The 20,033-nt window shown below is 47.8% G+C and overlaps 1 protein-coding gene across 8 annotated transcripts in view; it reads right to left on the reverse strand.

Annotated features, from left to right (window-relative positions):
* Positions 1-20,033, reverse strand: part of MYH10 (myosin heavy chain 10) — a 118,511-nt gene that overhangs the window by 57,091 nt on the left and 41,387 nt on the right. For 4 of the 8 annotated variants that reach the window (XM_082708190.1, XM_082708194.1, XM_082708189.1 and 1 more), the window contains exons 5-11: positions 19,453-19,555; positions 18,861-18,890; positions 12,264-12,356; positions 4,535-4,598; positions 2,778-2,876; positions 729-872; positions 386-481 (exon numbers count right to left, since the gene is read on the reverse strand). In XM_082708190.1, coding sequence (XP_082564316.1) covers positions 386-481; positions 729-872; positions 2,778-2,876; positions 4,535-4,598; positions 12,264-12,356; positions 18,861-18,890; positions 19,453-19,555 — 629 coding nt within the window. The remainder of the gene's footprint in view (positions 1-385; positions 482-728; positions 873-2,777; positions 2,877-4,534; positions 4,599-12,263; positions 12,357-18,860; positions 18,891-19,452; positions 19,556-20,033) is intronic. The other 4 variants (XM_082708195.1, XM_082708192.1, XM_082708196.1 and 1 more) reach the window with 1 other exon arrangement.

The raw sequence follows: 20,033 nt of genomic DNA on the forward strand, positions 1-20,033 counted from the left end.
AATCTAGATTTCCTTGAAAAATATCAATATTTGGCAACATGGGGCCTCTCTTCCCGGCAGGGGAACAACGGGCCAGAACTTGTACCTACGGTCCCATTCAGATGAGCTGCATGGGGTCTACGGTATATGCTGTCCTGGCCCCATTACCCTACATCCCCCCCGCCCCCCACCCAGGGCCGGGACAGTGTGTCTACTGCCACCCCGGCTCCTCCCTCACTCAGGGACTCACTCGGCGGACGCTCCACTCCAGACGGCTCGGAGGAGTGTTGCACGAGCTCCTTCCCATGCAAACTGCCCACATGGCCAGAGGACAGCGCGACGAGCCACATGACACGGCGTCACCACAGCAACGCAACAGAAACAAAACCCGCACTGGTCCACGTACCTGTATTTTCCGGCATGGACGCTTGATCTGTATTCCTCTCCTTTTTGAAAGAAATGTTTCCGAACTGTAGCACCGAAGACACTACTTTAAGCATTGCTTTATATGGATGTGAAAAGCAAAAAACAAAAATTATTGCTTCAAAATGTAGCAGAGACATATCCTCATTTATCTTGTGCTAAAAATCAGCTACACAGAACTTTTCGGCAACGTGGGTCCCATAAGGAATTTGTAGGATAGGGGCGGTTCCTGTGATTCGCTTGGTTGTTTTTGGGGCTACGTCCCTCACCCCCCGTGGGTAGGTCTCATCGAAGGGGCGGCAGCCTGGCAGGGAAAGCCCACATACACAGAATCTCCTCGTGAGAGAAACCCATGATGTGCATCGCCTCCATGGTCTCCTGGAAGTTATCCTTGTCTTGCTGTCCCGGGATGGGGATGTAGCCATTCGAGAGGAATCTATAGTTATTAAACCCTTCCAGGAGCAAATCCGCTGCAAGGAAAGAGAATGGGATATGGTGTACATCCCCCCCCGCCCCAAGGAGCCCGCGGCCGATTGCAGGGAGCGGTGGCTCGTGTCCTTCCCACCAACACACATACTTCCTGCCATGCTTTTTCTCTCTTCGTAGACACATTTCAAAACCACACAGTTGGGGCGCCTGGGGTGGTGGGGGCTCAGTCATTAAGTGTCTGCCTTTGGCTCAGGTTATGGTCTTGGGGTCCTGGGATCGAGTCCTGCCTTGGGCTCCCTGCTCAGTGGGAAGCCTGCTTCTCTCTCTCCCACAACCCCTGCTTGTGTTCTCTCTCTCACTGCATCTCTCTCTGTCAAATAAATAATCGTAAAATACATAGTTCTCCAACATCTACGTCAGAGAGGGAAAATAAGGGGGTCAGCTAAAAATTGCAACCGGGAGTTTTGGGGATGGTGGTTTACAGGCTCTATGAAATCGGCAGCCGGAAGTGATGGCTGTCCGTCGTCCAGACGTGAAAGGTACAGACCCAGACCACTGGCCCGACCAGCGCCCCGAAACCCTTTCTCCAAGCCATCTGTCTGGCGTAAGTTTGCCTTTGCGAGGGCCACACAACCTGTGTGTACAACAGACTATTCTAACGGCTGCTGCATTGGTCACTTGCGTTTTAGGGACCATGGATCAGAATGGAACGCTCCCTTTCGAGAAGTGTGTTTCTCGAGAGGCTGGTGTCTCTCAGGGGGGATAGGAACAGACGGGCTCCTGAGCTCCACGCTCCATGTTCCCACGTGCTCTCCTGCAGACTTTCTGCCAAGCAGACTTTTTGTGGCTCATTTTTTCCCTGCAGGTCTCACTCTCGTTTCTGGGCTGAATGCTTTCGCAGGTGTGTGTGGTTAGCAAGAACCTGAGCCCTGGGTGACAGATGGGAGTACAAGGCCCGTGTCTGTTGGGATCCCTGGATAACACACGTAATGGTCACATGGAACGAGACCTGAATTCAAGACTCAGAAGAAATCAGGAAGTTGTACATCCTCCCCTCGCCCTCAAAGACCTCTGATCCAGCAAACTTCTGACCGGGAACTTGGCCCCCACCCGGTCCCAGAGCTTCCGGTCCTCAGGCTTCAAGATAAAATAAACAAAAGTCTACTCTAAGTTCCTTCTAGTACTTGTGGAAGCATACGTAAGTGTTTAGTTGTAAACCTGGGAATAAAAATATTTACTGAATGTAATTTTATTTGTTCTTACTTTTTATGCTTACAAATGTTGAAACAGAACTCAAAAAAAATTCTTCGTCTAATTTAAAGCTTCTAATTTTGAATCTTTATTCATCTGAGAGAGAAAGAGAGAGCACAAGCAAGGGGAGGGGCTGAGGGAGAGGGAGAAGCAGGCTCCCCGCTGAATAAGGAGCCCGATTTGGGACTTGATCCCAGGACCCCAGGATCATGACCTGAGCCGAAGGCAGATGCTTAACCAACTGAGCCACCCAGGAGCCCCTAAAACTTCTTTTAAAGAAAAAACACATACAGAAGCTAAGGTAACACTGCCCACAGAACTGCTACTTAAAATTGAGTATCCCTCGCATGGCACAAAAGTTCAGTCTCGTTTCCATTTTGCTGTGTGGGATTTCCTCAGCATTGCCTTCTCTAGTTTGCTTTATTGTAAGAATAGAGCTTATAACATGTAAAACACATGCTAATGGGCTGGTTGTCGGAAAGCCTTCTCAACAGTTGGCTACAGGTAGTTAGGCTGTGGGGGAGTCACAAGTTACTTGTGAATTTGTGACGATAGGGCGTGTGGTGCCTCCAGCCCTGTACTGACCAAGGGTCAGCCGTACCGTTTCCCCAAAACGTTTGCTCTCTTTCAAAAAAACTCAATATAAAAAACCATATTCCAATAAATAGAAAATAGTGAGAAACTTTGTAACTTACACTTTAGGTGTTCTCCTGCTCCAGACAGTAACTGGTAAAAGATATGAAAAGTACGCTCATCTTTTGCTTGACGAACAGCACGAGATTTTTCCAGAAGGTCTGAGCGAAGATGGTTAAGGATCGAATTGCAGAGGTGGCCAGCCCTGTCTCAGTGTCTACACAAATTTAGGTTGTAAAACACTTTCTTGGATATCTATTAGCCCTCCTGCGATGAACCATTCTGAACGATTAAAACTTGTGAGTGAAAAAGGAAAATGACAGATTTATGTCCCTTCCTCATCTCTGAGGATCGTGGAGGGAGGAAACTTGAAGGTCAGGGTGCTGCCCGAGCCCCCCTCTGCCCCATCGGCCCCTAATCTGGGTTATATTCAAAGAACACAGCACCAAACCAGGACCTCTAAGAAGTTTCTATGAAAGGAAGTAGAGCGGCTGAAAGCAGGAAAAGTCTTCCAGCAGTTGATACAATCTCAGGAACAAGGAAACCAAAGCACAAAGGGGATTAAAATAGCACAGTGGCGGAGTCAGGAATCAGAGCTTGGTTGGACCCCATAACCCACAAAATTGACCCTGCGTTCCCTGAGAGCCCCTCTTGGAAAGCCTCACGCTGCGGGGGTTGGGTGGGGCGGGGGAGGCCCTTGACAGCCACAGTGTTGCTCGAACTTTCCAAACACCAGAGACAGCCCTGACCCAATCAGCTACTGGCCTGCTCTTGCTGTTTCTCCAGAGCCGGCTGGGAGCAACCCCACCTGGGGTTCCCACTCAGCACCTGCTCACCCCCAGCCCGCTCCTGCCACTTGCACCACAGCACACCTGCCTGGGCACCCGGGGCGCGGATCTGAGACTTCACCAAGTGAATTAATTCCGTATATGCCATATAGCTAGATTTTCAATTAGATCAACCCAAACACAGCCTCCATATTTGGCGGAACATACGTTTGCGCGAATGCCTTAGCAGACCGATGCGAAGAAACTCCAAATCCATACCCGTCATTTTGCAAGCGATTTTTGTTTCTGGCTCTGAGCGTATTCAGAGACGTAAGCCACAATTCTGAATTAATGGGAAAACGTTGATCTCTCCCTTATCTGAGGGATTGAAACACGTATGTCTATCATGGGATCTCTCATACTTGCCAGAAGGAGCAGAGAATTGTCACCTGGATCCTTCGTAACCGATATATCATCATTCAGAACCATCTGTATTATTACTTTACTCAAATTGATTCTATACTGAGTTACCACTCCTGAGGACCGCTCTGGGCCTGTGACATTTCCTCGGATGATTCTACGTAGTTGACATTAGTTTTTCCTCTGGTTGTCTCCTGAACATTCACTGAAACGACTTGAACTCTGCACGTTCGTGGGGCTTGTTTTGGAGGGCACATGCCCATCCCACGGATACCAGGAGCAGACGGTCAAAAGGGGCCCCCCCACACCCCGCTGAAGAGTGGTTCTGTAGGATGGCATGCGCTGGAGTGCATCGTAGCAGCCTTTCCTGGCTCACGAGCAGGCAGTCCTCAGCTCAGCAGGACTCTCCATGGCCCGGGCCACGTGAACAGGGCAGGACCCAGTGTTCAAACAACCACCACCAGCAGAATAACACTTGGGAGTTAACACTGAGTACCTGACTGAGTCATGACCTCTTCAGGCTTCCGTCCAATCGTCTGGGTGATCGGAGGGATATCACAGGGGCTCGCCCCAAGGCTGGCCAGAGAGGGCATCACTCCTGAGTTTGGAGGATGCTGTTACGAAAAGGATACACGTTTCAATATTGGCCCCAACGATGTACCCAGTGACATCAAAGTTGATCCGAATAAACTTGCCCTGAAAAGAAACCACAACAATTAAAAACAAGTAAGGACACAGAGAATATAAACAAAGTGACAAACCACTGTGCCCCGCCAAGTATCCATGAGTTGCTTACAAAAATGGGTCATAAATATGACCCCAAAGAGAAAGGGAAGGGAGATTTCCCCAAATTTCTGTAAATTTCCCCAAAGCAGCAACAGGACAGGTTACCTTCCTGGGCTTTAGTATAATAAAAATGAGACCCTAATCATTTCGAACTCAGAAAAAAATTCTTCTACATAATCTGAGACAAGATTTCGCAGCATTGAAGGAACACTATATCTGGCCCTATCATGACAGGCTTGAAAAAAACCGGAATAATAGAATTTCCTAGGAAAATGGAAATCTATTCAAGGAAAAAAAAAAGAGAGAGAGAGAGAGAAAACTTGAATAGATCATAATCATTAAAAATGAAATATAATTACTTTTTCTAAAATGATGGATTGGTCTGATGAAACAGTTTTGCAAATTCCTAAGAAAAATTTAATGGCCTGACTAAATATAACTGTTCTACAGAAACAGAAAATAGTGATTATTTCACTGTTCATTTCATAAAGTTATCATAATCCTGAACACCAAAACCAGTAAAGTGATCATAAAAATGAGAAAGCAAATAAAAGCAAGTATCTCATGAATTAAATGTCTTGCAAAACCACAAACCTGACAAATGGCAACAAATGGTTTATTTGCTGGCCTCTACACTTGCTTGTTACAGGAACGGTCAAGGGACTGAAGGGCTTTCCTTGGGCCATTGGACAAGCTGATTCAAAGATTTACAGGGAAACGGAAAGGACCTAAGAAAGTCACAGCGATGTTGAGAAAGAGGAGCAGAGCCTCAAGGATTTGCACCACTGATTTCAAAAAGCTGTAAGTTCATTAGGACAGGTTGGTTGGTATTGGTAGGTCCATATGGAGATACGGATCAGAGGATCAGAAGGGAGTCCAGAAACAGACCACACACACACGGTCAATTCGCCTTCAACAAAAGGTCCCAAGATAATTTAACAGAAAAAGGACCAAGCTTTTCACAAAACGGTGCCTGAAAAATTTTGGGTTGTTGCCCTTGGAGGACCACAGTGGTGAACGGATAGAGAAACTGAGGTACGGTCACACGGTGGAATTTACTGAGTGATATAAAGGGACCAGAGAAACACCCACCACCGTGGATGGGTCCAAAAAACCCACAATGTTGTATGAAAGGAACCAGACATAAAACGCTATGTATTCTGGGATTCCATTTACTGGACGTCCTAAAGAAAACAGACCACAGAGCCAAAACTGATCAGGGGTTCCCAGGGCTGGGGCAGGCGAAGGCACCGGACGACATGAAGGTAAAAGGAAGGTTCCTGGAGTGAAGGAAACAGTCTCCCTGGGCCACGGGGCTGGCTTCACTACGGAACACATTTGTCTAACCCCGTCTAACTGTACACTTAAAAGGGTGAATTTTACTGGATGCAAGATTTAACTCAGCCTTATTTTTATAAATAAGGATCTCTTAGGACCCCTTGGATAAACACCAACAAAAAAAATATAATTAAACATCTTTCCTCCTATTTCCTATGAACAGATTACACACGTGGGCTACACTCTCTGCTGGGTATCCAGTCCTCTCTCCCAGCCTCTTACACGCTACGCCCCTTTGTATCCTACATTTATTGCATAAATACGTGCTTTAGGTACATAAACGGAGCCGTCAGTATTGGGATGCCACCACAAATTCTGGACAGTATGGGCTGAGTAATGCTGTGGTAACGCTGACTTTTGAAACTAAACACAAAGGGAGAATTCATTAAAATCAATACCTGATTACATTTTTTTGTTCAAGATGATGATCGTTCATGAAGAACTCACCCAATTTTCCAATTTTGAACACCACAGACTGAGCTAGGAAAACCAGGTGCAACGAGAAGGCACGTGGGGTTCCTGGGGAGAGGGGAGGTACCCTACCTCATGTGACCCGAAAGCCTCACTTTACATGAATCCTATGACCATGGCCTTGAGAGAGGCTGACCTAATGCCCCCTGCCTCCAACGGAAGCAGACTCGGGAGATGGTGCTCTTTTGACGCCTGAAGGATGCTGTGGTAGGGCACCTCGAGAGGGCCAGCAGGGGACACAGAGGAAGTCTCAGAGGAGGAGCATCACTTGAGCTGAGGGAACTGACAGCTTATGAGCCGGCTGCCAGCTGAATGGTGACTAAAGGGAGGTTCTGTGCTCGTTTTCTTTAAGCTCTTGGAACCAGAACCACCGTGAGCGGCAGGAGCCCGTGACACATCACAGTGGGATTTGCCCTCTTGGCCACAAGAGAAACCACGCTGTGATTTTCAAGAGACAGATCCTTCTGGCTGGCGGCAACCTGAAGTGGCCCCTGTCGGCCCCTCTGGGTGCAGCTGTTGCCCAAAATGAGAAACCCATTCAGGGAGCAACAGGCTGGCTTTCATCCAAGGCCAGGTGATGGGTGTGCATCTCCAAACTGCACCAGAAGCTTCTATCATGAGCAAAGCAGGTTGAGGGAAGGGATCTTGTTCCTTAGAAAACGGATGTGAGGATTGCTGGGGTGACACGGACGGAGTGGAAGTACACGGACACCCCCAGGCTGGTGTGAACAAGGTGCTAAGACTCTAGATAGGCCCAGAGGCCACAGGGTGTGTCGGGAGGGCTGCCTCGGGCTCCAGGTGAAATGGCCGCGTGCCTGTTTCCCGCTGGAGGCCACACTCAGTCTCTGACATGGTCACAGCTGTCCCCACAAGTCTTCAGTTCGGGGGGTTCTTACGGGACGAGCAGGGACTGTGTTCGACTTTCTTACAAAACTGTTCCGAGGGCCTGCTTGCTAACAAAGGCCGGTGAGGACATAGGAGCGTGACTGAGCTCTCCTGACGCAAAAGTGCACGATACTGGGGACCACCTGAGTGACTCCACTTGGAGGGAAAATGCAGAATGGCCAAATACAGAGAGGGACTCCCTAGCGGAAGACGGGCCCGCCCCTGCCGGTCAGAAACCGGAGCCCCTGCTTTCAGGGTTTCAGGACAAGAGCTCACTTGACGTAAATCTCCCATCTGGAATGTGTGTGGCTTCCCCAGAAACACAACGGGCCTAACCGGGAACGGCTCTTTCCTGAGGGTAAAGCTCTCCTCGGAGTCCCCTCTAACACGAACCAGACGCCCGCATCTCTGAAAGAAAAGCTTTTTCAGGAAATGATTTGTCTCTACGAGATCAAAGGAATGGCAGCCAATGGATCCGAAAGCCTGCGGAGTTGACGGTTTCAAATACTTTCACTGCAAGCCTGTGTCCTGTACAAAATAACTCCACCGGCTCCGCTGTACACGCCCGTGCCTCTCGGTGGCACTTTGCCCTCCCAGCCTGACGTGGGACGCCACTCCCCAAACCCTCTGTTCCCCAAGGGTCTGGTCCACGCAAGACGCCCCGAGCTCAACTGCATAGACCCGGATGAAGGTGGGCTCACCAGCAAGAGTGGAGGGAACCACGCGGTAACATAAATATGCGCCTACTGTATACTTACACGCTGTAACATAAATATGTGCTTCCTGTATACTTACTGTAACATAAATATGCGCCTACTCTATACTTACATTGGTGAGGCACAGTGCCAGGGACTAAGGACCCAAAGAACAGGGAGATGGGCCTGACTGTGAGAGGCATCACACGCCAGCAGGACAGGGTAGAGCTCACCCACAGACTGTGAGGAAAGGCAAGAGGACGCTGTGCACAGAGCGACAGAGAAACGACCTCAGATGGGGTTTTAGACCCACTGGGTATTGAGGAGAGACAGGAAGAGAACCGTGGACAGATCTGAAAGGCATTCTAGAAGTGTGGCTGACAGGATTCGCTCCAGTCTGGACACAAGCCACAAGGACAGGCTGAGGACAGGAGGATACCTAGCTATTTTATTCCTCTGGGTTTCTGGGGCTTTATTTCATCTCACGCATGCACAAGTGGGTGACCTGCTAGGACCACATCCTGACAGAAGATGGAAGGAACAGATTTTTGAATAGAAAAGGTCCCACTGGAACGTGTGAAATCTGAGAGCTCCATTAAGACATCCAAATGGAAAGAACGTAAGAACCACAGTGCCTGGCAAAGGACAGGAGCTCAGTAGTTAACTGAGGGGCCTAAGAGCAAAATCTAAATTCTAGAAGATGTGACGGAAGGATGAGCCCAAACCAGCTACCCTCGAATGCCTGAGAAGCAAAGTGTTGGCTATACCCACTGGGACTTACCAAAGGGATGCCCGCAGCCAACTGAGTTCCTGTCCCCTGGCACAACAGATTACCTCACCATTTTTTATGGAACCACTAAAACCAACTACTTGCTGTGGTTTTGTGCAGTTAATGCCTCAGGATGGGTTAGTAGCTAGCTACTGCTATCTCTTTAAAAAAAAATCCTATATAGCGAGGCACCTGGGTGGCTCAGTGGGTTAAAGCCTCTGCCTTCGGCTCAGGTCATGATCCCGAGGTCCTGGGATCGAGCCCCACATCAGGCTCTCTGCTCAGCAGGGAGCTTGCTTCCTCCTCTCCCTCTGCCTGCCTCTCTGCCTACTTGTGATCTCTGTCAGATAAATAAATAGAATCTTAAAAAAAATCCTATATAACGATATAAAGTTGACTTTCTAAGAGGCCACAATGATACCTTTGTTTCTCCTGTTGAACAACTAGCTCTGTGAGAACCCTGCCTCAGTGAAAAATCTTTTCTTAAAGAAGATTGACTTTTAACAGATTAGACTGAGTATAGTTGAGACTGTAATCCAAGAGCACAAGTGCTGGGGGAGGGGGCATCCAGCCGAAACTGGGTTTATCGAGGATTTAGATTAGATGGGAGTGCCTTGCCAGAGTCGATCCTGCTAGAAAACTAAGAAACTTTAAAAAAAAAAAAAAAAGAAAAGAAAAAGACAGAAAACGAAGAAATTCTTCCTGCCAGTGGGACACAAAATAGGTTCCTACTAGAATTGCTTCCATCAACCTTGGGCATAGGATATGTAAATAATAAGCTTGAACGAGACTCATGGATAGTAATTACTTTGCAAATAAATTCCAAAAAGTGATGATCCTGATTTAGACTCCAATTGAACTGGGGTTTCTCAACCTCGACAGAAATGGCATTTTGGGCTACATAATTCTTGGTCACAGGGCCTGTCCTGTCCACTGTTGGATGCTGAGCAACTCCGGCCTCTACCCACTAGATCCCAGAGGCGTACCACTACCGTCACCTGAACCGAACCAAAAATGTCTCCAGACACTATCAAATGTCCCCCAAGGTTCTCCCATTGAGAGCCACAGATCCACAGTAATGCAAATTACAGCTCACAGCCTGCCTCTGTCAATATGGAAATCTCTCTAATGACCTGTGGTAGCCAACTTCCAAGATGGCGCCAGTAATCCCCAACGTCTGGTGTTGCCATCAGAGTGCATTTGTGCAGTCCCCTCCCAGGGGTTTCAGGGCTGGTCTTTGTGATCAGTAAAATCCATCAAAGGCTTGGATGTACCAAGGCTTGGATGACTTCCAAGGTCATAAAGAACACTGTGCAGCTTCTGTCTTGCTCTCTTGGACCACCTGCTCTGGGGGAACTCCAGCTGCCACGTCAGGAATGGGCATCCCTCCAGAGAGGAACCAAGGTTCCTTGAGGTGAGGAATCAAGGCTTCCCACCAAAAGCCATCTGAGTCAGCTCAGAAGACGATCCTCCCGCCTCACAAGCCTTCTGAGGACTGTAGCCCCAGCCAATACCACCTTAGCAACACCTCCATGAGGGGCCCTGAGTCAAAACCACCATCTCACAGACACTCTGAGGTGATACAGGTTTCAAGTCACCGGGCTGAGGGCAACTTGTTACATGGCAACAGGGAACCAACACGGAATTATTTGTCCATCTGTCCCAAACACGACATCACCAGCAGGTAGATGGATCCCGACCACTCAGTAACAGACTTGCAACATAAACTGGTTGCAGTTTATCTTTGCCGGGCAAAGAGAAGACCGTCACAAAATGCTTTCTCCTGAATTTCAAGTGTGGCTCGGGGCAGTGGGGGTGGGAATAGACTGGTAACTTGATTTATGTGGTAAAATAAAACATTTTCCACTCAGAATCCTTATAAATCCTCACAGAGATTCACATGCCAAAGCTGGTAGCTCGACGTATCTTCAATCCCATGACGTGGCCACCAAACACAAGGCTTTCAGAAGCAAGAATTTAGGATTTAAATGTGGCTCAGGCTCAGTGCTGATGATCCAGGAGATAAAAACTCTACCAATGACGCATGGTGTCCCAGATCTTTATGAACCCCAAAGTCACAGCCACGCTTCCTGCCGACACAGGTGTATTTGTCATCTCACTCAGTACGTAAAAAGCTAAAATCATTACCTAAAGAACTTGGGTTAAATGAATCTTCAAAATTTATCTTACTTATGCGATATTCCAAACAAATACATCCCTATTTTGCGCCTAACTTGGGAGAGCCTCTTGTACTTAAAATTATCTCTGAGGGTGTCCGGGCTGAGTCACGTCCTGCCCCGAATTCTTATTTGAAGTCCTAAGCCCCAGTGCTTCAGAACAGGACTATATTTGGAGACATGGTCTTTAGAAAGCTCATTAAGTTAAAACGAGGTCACTAGGGCCCTAGTCCCACATGACTGGTGTCCTTACAAGAAGAGAACAGGACACAGGCGCACGCAGAGGGAGGTCTGTGTGGCCGTCTACAAGCCAAGGAAAGAGACCACAGAGAAAACCAACCCGGCCGCTACTTCAGTCATGGACTTCCAGCCTTCAATACTGAGAAAATCATCAGAATAGAAGTCTCTGGACTTCTACAAATACTTCTAATATCACGAAGGACAAAAAAAAAAAAAAAAAAAAAAAATCCAGAGAATTAACTCTCAACGATATAAGTAGAAATAACTGAAATTGAAGACCCTCTCCGATCTCACTGTGGAAACAGTCATGCATCTGGAGGACTATAATCCAGGGTAAAAGATGGACGGCAGGTGGGCCCCGTTTTGCCATATACGCCTCTGGAGGGAGGTCTGCCACCGACGTGTCGACTGTGAGTGGCTGGACAGGGAGTGCAGGGTCTCTGCAGGAAGGCCGATCTGGCCATTGCCTAGGACAGCTCAGGTACTCTGGGACTGATGGTCCAACAGACAGAGAAAGGGACGCTCTCCAGGAACTAATAGAGCCCAACAGCTAAGAAGAATTTTTACAGAGAAGGCACAGTACTGACCCAGTATTCTGAGTTCCTATGCTGAAGAATCAGCGAGTATGAACGGGAAAAGTGACTACGCTGAACACCAACGCTGTCTGGGACCCACGGACACCCCAGTGCTGTGTGCTAAGTCCTCCACAGGCCTCTCATTTTGCCGCCACATCAAACCTGTGACAAGCATTACAGATCAGCCCTGAAGGCAATTATCCATACATATAATTATATACAGTAAATATATCACTACAATCACTCCTGGAAAATTGAAAATCCCATGCGACTCATCACGTTTCTACCAGGCAGTACTGGTCTAGCCTACATCTGTTAGCCTCTCCCTAAAATCCAGGGAGAGGCAGTACTCCAGCTGCTTAATCATGTCAGACATCTACCCAGACGTCAGAGAAATGAAAGGTTTCTGGTGCTTTCAAACTTACGAAGCGAGATGAATTATCATTTTTCACAGTCTTCGCGTTTCCAAATGATTCCAGAATTGGATTTGCTTGCAAAAGCTGCCGTTCAAGTTCCCCCTAAAAGACATTACACATATGCACATACACACACAGACACAGACACACAAAGCAGATGCATTAATCTCATGTCTATACTCCAATCCTCAGCAGAAAATATGAAACAAAAACTTGTCCTATTCTCCTCTGTTTCCATTGTGGGTGCCACCTGTAACCTTCTTGGCTTTGTTCTTGGTCCCATGAACTCTGCTAAAGGAAAACAATTAGCATTTATAAAGCGATCAGAAGGAGAAGGAAAGGTGACATGGAGCACAGGAGAGAACTCTGAGGGCAGGGCACATAATCTAGGTGGAGAATTTTTGAAAATAAAACAAATGGGTTTTCATGAAATGAAATCTAGCAGGACGCTGCGATGAAGACAGTAATACACTTCTGTTCATTTCTACTCTGCCTTGTTCCAGGGAGGCAAGGCAGCCAGTTCTAATAATAACCACTAGGGGCGCCTGGGGGTTCAGTCCTTAAGCGTCTGCCTTCAACTGGGGTCCTGATCCTGGGATCCTGGGATCAAGCCATGCATCGGGCTCCCTGCTCCATGGGAAGTCTGTTTCTCCCTCCCCCACTCCCCATGCTTGTGTTCCCTCTCTCACTGTCTGTCAAATAAGTAAACAAATAAATAACCTTCAAAAGGCTAACTATAGAGTCTGTGATAGGCTCTGTGTCTTTAAGCGCAAATCCAGCTCTACGACAGATTTTTACAAACAAAAGATGTTAAGAATATTAACAGGTGCCTTGATCATGACCCATGACAGGAAGCTGTATGAGAAAGCCTGATGCTAGTTCTGGCCACGAAAAGCAGGAGAAAGTGATGCTGTGTTCCTGGGATGTCATGTTAGAACTGCATCACAGGGCTTAGAGAAATCTGTGTTTTACAAACACGGCTCTTACCCCAGGTGTTTCCAGATACCAAGGTATTCTAGACCTAAAGAAAGGATGACAAGGCACTAGCAAATGTGATTTTCTGAGCAAAACAGGGTCACAAGGACCCTCCCATGGGAGTCTTAGATGGATGGCCAGATGCTAAGTGGAGCGCTGTATCGGCAGATCCAGAAAGAAGGACAAATGTTTGCCATGCACACAGACTGGGGCGGGGGAGGACTCCTTCACACAGTGGAAAGGGTGGGGACGCGCTCGGGAGGCACGGGACACAGGGAGGAACGCTCCCCACCCTCCAGTGGTTAGCTGAGCTGTCTAGATCTCGACACGGCTCAAGTCCCATCTACGACTGTGCCAGAAACTTCCTTTCTCAGCATTAGACAATATGCCCCCTGCACAGGGAGTCTTCCGGTCATGGACGTCAAAACACCAGGTTATTTCTGATGTAGATCCTTCTAAACATTAGAGGCTCCCCAGATTTCTTTTTTAAGATTGTATTTATTTATTTGACAGAGAGCACAAGCAGGCAGAGCAGCAGGCAGAGGCAGAGGGAGAAGCAGACTCCCCACTGAGCAGGAAGCCTGACACAGAACTCGATCGCAGGACCCTGGGATCGTGACGGGAGCCGAAGGCAGACGCTTAACTGACTGAGCCACCCAGATGCCCCTCTCCCCAGATTTCTTAAAATGGGATATCCTGGTAACCAATTTTAACAACTAAGAGCCATCATTAAAGAACAGTAGCTACAGGCATCTGAGTTTAGCTCAGGTCATGATCCCGGGGTCCTGGGATCAAGCCCCGCATTGGGCTCCCTGCTCAGTGGGGAGCCTGCTTGAGTTTCTCCCCCTCTCTCTCCAATAAATAAAATCTTAAAAACAAAACAAAACAAAACTTAGCTATCATTCTGTAATCCAATAGAGGGCCTTTCTCCTGGAGGTTAGCACTTGTCTTCATCAGTGTGGCCATGACCAACACCTTGTGAACCCCTTGGTGTCCTAGCTCTGCAAACACTGGGCTCTAGAATCCTCCTTACCTCACTTGGTCTGTGGGATCAGAATGCATAACTTGCATTTTCATAAATGGGGCATTATTCTTTATACTAAACATCCACTGTTAGATCAAAGATCTAGAATAGAGGGCGCCTGGGTGGCTCAGTGGGTTAAAGCCTCTGCCTTCGGCTCAGGTCATGATCCCAGGGTCCTGGGTTCGAGCCCCGTATTAGGCTCTCTGCTCAGCAGGGAGCCTGCTTCCCCACCCCGCCCCCCGCCTGCCTCTCTGCCTACTTGTGATCTCTGTCAAATAAATAAATAAAAATCTTAAAAAAAAAAAAAGATTGAGACCAGAGTTCTTAAAATCACACACTATCTTCCTGTCCCGACATAACAAAAATGCTTGACTATTTTACTTTTCGAATGTTTTCCTAACTTGGAGGGAAAATGTGTCCTGCATACCCTGTTTTAATACTCCCTAGACGTGGATGCAAGGACTCTCTTCTTTGTGTCAGTGTATGTGGGCGTGCTTATGTGTGCGATCTCAGATTCTGTTCTTTCTCCTGCTGGCTCGTAACAGCTGGTTGTATCCCCAGGACCTGTGTGGGTCCATGTGAGGCCAGAAGGATCCCTATGAGTGTCTGCTCAAGGAATACACAATTAGAGGTCCCCAAACTGCTAGAAGTGAACGTTAAGGGAGGGGCTTGGGGTGAGCCCAAGGCAGTAGTAGGAATCCTTTCTCTCCCCGTAGGACCTGCAGACTGGGGCACGCCTAGGCCTCTGCTGTTGGGGCCACGAGGTTGACAGGGTTGTGGTACTAACTTTTCTCCTAAAGGACTGGTGACATCACCGAGACCAAGTAGAGATCTCAGTAACTCAAGAATGAATCACAAAAAGCTTGACACAAAAGCTAACATCAGAGAACACCCCAAAAGGGTCTTACATTGAGAAATTACCATGAAATTTGACCATTTTTGGTGTCGTACAATTTCACATTTTGACTGAACAGCGCTAACATCACTCAACCAAATTATGAAGCCATTTATAAACCCTCAGGGGACAATGACTAAGCGTTAACCCTTCTGCTAGAATCAGATGGGAGATGTCCCCTGTTTCTAGTCTATAGGACAATGAGAAAAGTCTTTTGGGAATGTGGGGGTGGGGGAAATTAGCATTGGCTATTGAAATTATTTTCAAAGTTTTAAGTATGTAGAATTATATGATGCTTTAAAGGATTACCGATCACAATGAAAACCATACCCTTGTGGATATGGTAATACATATGTCCTTGCTGTGTAATACACATAAAAGGACTCTGACATTAGTAAACCTCCAGTTCAGCCAGCAATGGGATGTGGGCTGGGATCGTGCGTGCTTTGCGGGCCAGGCTGGTGGAGCTGCAGGTGTCCCCACTCCCCACAAGAGGGCTGAAAACCGGTGGGAGCCCCTCATCAACAGTCCCAAGAACCAGACTTAATCTCCATGGGCAGACGGTCATTTCCATACGTGCTACTTGCCATCTGTCACCAGCCTGTCTTAGTTCAAGGTCATTTAGGCCAGTAGCTAGGAAGTCACCCTGAAGCTGCCATCTGGATGTGGGTTGAGTCGAAAGTGGGCTGGGAAGATGGGCTGGCCTGAAGACTGTCATCCTTCAGGGACGGTCAAGTTCTAGAAATCAGCTGTTTTCAGATCTGCTCTGAACTTGGCCTGGGTTCAGTGGCCTGGGACTCTATCAGACTGTGAGGGCCTGTGACAGCAATCTACGGGGCGGGAGCGTGACCCCCAGACCACTTCCAGCTGCCTGGGGGACAAAACCAAGCCAGCCTTAACCCCGTTAGAAGTATGCCTTGCATTTATAGGTCAATGTTTGTCACTGCCTAAATACTGTGACCTTCCTTTTGAAAATTAGTTTAGATTTGTTTGCATTTCCATCATGAGGATTAAGTGGTAAAGGCAAGCACGAAGGCCTGTGGGGACAGCTCAACAGAATGAGGGCCAACATGGCGACAAGATGGGGAAACTGACACCCTCGTAAATGGCTGGGGGGGTAGGGAGCGGGGTGCAAAAGAACACCATCACTTGAAGATCAGCAGGGCGGGCCCTCAAAACATGAAACAGAACACCACCATGACCCAGCAATGTCCCAGGTGCACCCCCCGGACAGCGGGAAACACAGGTCCACACGAGCACTTGTACACAAATGTTCACTGAGGCATTACTCAAAGTGGTCCCCAAATGGGACCCATTGGAGTGCCCATCAGCCAGTGGACAGGGAAACGGAACGTGGCTTTATGCATGCTATGACACGGATGAACTGTGCAGACATCACACTGAAGGGAAGAATAGCCCAGAAGGCCATGTTCTCTAGCGTTCTCTTCGTATAAAATACGCACAGCGGGCAAATTCATAGGGACAGAAAGTAGATGAATGGTTTCCAGGGGCTGGAAGGATGTGGAAGGGGATGCCTACTGGGATTCTTTTTGGGGTGATGAGAAGGTCTTCAAGTGTACTACAGGGAAAACTGCGTAACTCAATGTACTAAAAATGGCAATGTGGGACTGTAGGAATGCATGAATTTGATGGCATTCATTAATTAAATTAATTAATTTAGTGGCATGAATTAAACCTCAATAGAGCGGTTTAAAAAAAAACAAAAAAGAATGAGCCAAGAGACAGATAAATCAAGGAGCCTCGAAATACCTTCCCCTTTGTCCTGACGCTTCATGCTACTTTCTGGGGACAAAACACCAGAAACACATCCAAATGGTTCCTGGGACCCTGAGCGAGCTTTGCCAGTCAAGCTCACCGTAAATACACAACCCAGGGATGTCAAACCAAAGGAGACCCTTGCCAGGTAAAGGCCTGCAACACAGAGACTACTCTGCGGAGGTGACTCTCAGAAAGGGGTTCGGGGTCCCTGGGGAGGGGAGGGAGCGAGGGCAGAGATGGATCCTCCCAACACGACCCCCTCCAGGGTCGCTGCCGCTCAGGAGTAGCCCCCGTTCCTTGAGCTGGGGAAGCAAAGCTGAGAACCAGCACTCTTCTTAGGTTTCTAGAAACAGAAGCACAGCTGGCTCTGGGCTAGACAAGTGGGAAAACACACGCGGGGAAAAGCAGCATGGAAGCTTCTGGGCTGGGAGTTCATGCAGAAGGACATGCACAGCAGAGAAGGTGCGGGAAAACCTGCTCCCCAGGGACTCCTGCGACCCAAAGGGAGGCATGCGACTCACACACAACGGGGATCCACGCTGTAGTTTAAAATGACATCGAAACAAAATGTTAACAATAAATGATGCGCGAAATTCCACATCATGAATTTGGAAAACCCAAGTGTGCCCGTTAATCACTTCACACCGTTTCACGAGCGACCGAAGTTCTACACGTTCAAAGGTCATGTTAGCTTGTGCCTCAAGGGCACCAAGAAAAGCTCATTTCGGGGCTAGAGGTTCCTTCTATAACTGGCAAAAGAGCCTTTCAGGGCCCTCTAGGATAACGACTTCATTACCCCTTCCAATTTGGGTGAGTGTCTGCTCTTGCTGAAAGGACAAAAGGACATTACAGGCCTTCACAGGCAGGGGACAGCTTTGCTCTCTGACAACTTCAGAATTTTAAGAAAGATACGTGAAAATCCAGGTATCTAGGACTATTCCTGTAGATACCTATGATCATTTCTTTATATTAATAAATCATTTCTATAACATTATCTTTCCTTGCTTCCTATTTGCTCAAAACCCCAGTGCCGGGGAAAGGTTAAGTCCAAGACAGAAGTCCCTTTCCGTCTGGGGCTTCTGGCTTGGGGGCCGCCCTTCCCTCTTCCCTCTCAGTGACCACGAACACTCCAGTTAGCAGAAACACTCCGGTGGGCCATCTGTCCGTTGTTATGCTCTGGGGGACCAGCAGGGGGCGAGTTCTCTAATCGGGAAGAACAACACTCCCTCCTCTACCTGCCCCAATACAGAAAATGCTAACGAGGGCGCCTGGTGGGTGCTCAGTCCTACAGTGTCCAACCTTCTGCTTAGGTCATGATCCCCAGGGTCCTGGGATCGAGCCCTGCATTGGGTTCCCTGCTCAGTGGGGAGCCTGTTTCTCCTTCTCCCCTCGCTTGTGTTTCTTCTCTTGCTGTCTGTCAAATAAATAAAATCTTTTAAAAAAAGAAAGAAAAGAAAATTCTACCTTCATCTATTAAATCATTAAAGCCTTTAAGGCTAAAACACACATAGGAGCCATAAAACATTAATTAGAAACATGTTAACCCCAAAGTCACAAGTCTTCAAGTTGCAGCCCCAGACTTAAAATTTAATGTCGGCACAACACCGACCTTCCGTGTATTTAAGGAGAATCGAAATCATTCTGCCTGGTCTCTGGCACTCGAAACCCTGAGGGTTCAGTCTTCATAAACATGTGATTCAATGTCATGATAAAGGGGTAAATAAACATCAAAACTCATCTAGAAAACAAATTTGAAGCGAGAGGGCATGCTGCTTGCCAAAGAACACGTCCCTAAGCGACAAATCTCCAAAAGGAGGTGTTCACAGGGGACGTCACTCGGAACTAACCGTATCTGCTTCTAACAGAGACTCAACCTAGAGACAGAAATCAGTGCGAGCATTCAAGACTCAGAAACGTGAAGAAAAGCACTTGCCTGATGTTTCACTGGCTTAGGCGACTCCTGCTGTTTGTTACAAACAGATAAATGCAAACGTTAGCGAGTCTGGCCCATTTCGAGCAGGAAGCCACATCCACAGAATCAGGTCAACGTGCAGCTCAGAACCACGAGAGCAGGTGTGGCTGCGTCACCGACCCCTCCTGCAGATCTGCAGATGAAGGGTAGCGGGACTCTCCTGTTCGTACCCCTTTTCTATCATCAGCGGTCCCCAAATTTCTATCTCCATCTCCAGCTGCCGCGGACAGTTAGCAGCAACAGGCTGCCATGACACTTTCGGAAAGAACTGTTAAAGACACTTGAGGACCTTCCTTCGGTGGAATAAGACATCTTGGGAAGCAACACTCATCATTGTTAACAGTTCTTCCCGAAGCTTCGGAGAGGGATTAGGCTTCAAGCTACCACCACTAATTCCACTTGGCCTGTGCGAAAGACCTAATTATTAGCAATTTCCAGGTCAACCTGCTCCCTCCCAAGCGGAGGAAGTTTTTGGGTAGGGGGTGGGAGCAGACAAGGGAGCGGGTTCTCCCGGCAGTGTGCCGGGCTTCCTGACACTGGCAGGCAAACTTACAGGAATATTATGGTCCTTCCGTCCTTTATGCGAAGAAGCAACGTGCGCGAGGTACTGAATGACCTTCTTCGTGTTTTCTGTCTTCCCGGCACCTGATTCACCCCTGGAAGAGGAAAGAGCACAGGCCGACTTAAAGAAAGCGGAGTTCACATATTCCCAAATTACAATGGACACAATTAATGGAATTGGAACAAGAATTGGTAGAAAGTAAGAAAGAGTGTAAGTAGGGGGGGAAACCTACTAGCAGAAGTTAGAAAACGTTTTAAAAATTTAAAATAATTAAATTAAACCAAACTTTTTTTTTTTTTTTTTTAAGGTGCCAGTAAGACAAAGGATAGAGTCATAATGCGGTTTTTTCCTTGGAGTTTGGGGACTCTACCAGAGAAGTGACATTTTTTATAAAAGTTCATGAAACAGGGCGCCTGGGTTGGTTAAGCAGCTGCCTTCAGCTCAGGTCACAATCCTGGAATCCCAGGACAGAGTCCCGCATCAGGCTCCCAGCTCCACGGGGAGTCTGCTTCTCTCTCTGACCTTCTCACCTCTCATGTTGTCTCTCACGGTCTCTCTCTCAAATAAATAAA

The sequence above is a fragment of the Mustela nivalis genome (assembly GCF_964662115.1).
Source record: "Mustela nivalis genome assembly, chromosome: 17".
NCBI lineage: Eukaryota > Metazoa > Chordata > Mammalia > Carnivora > Mustelidae > Mustela > Mustela nivalis.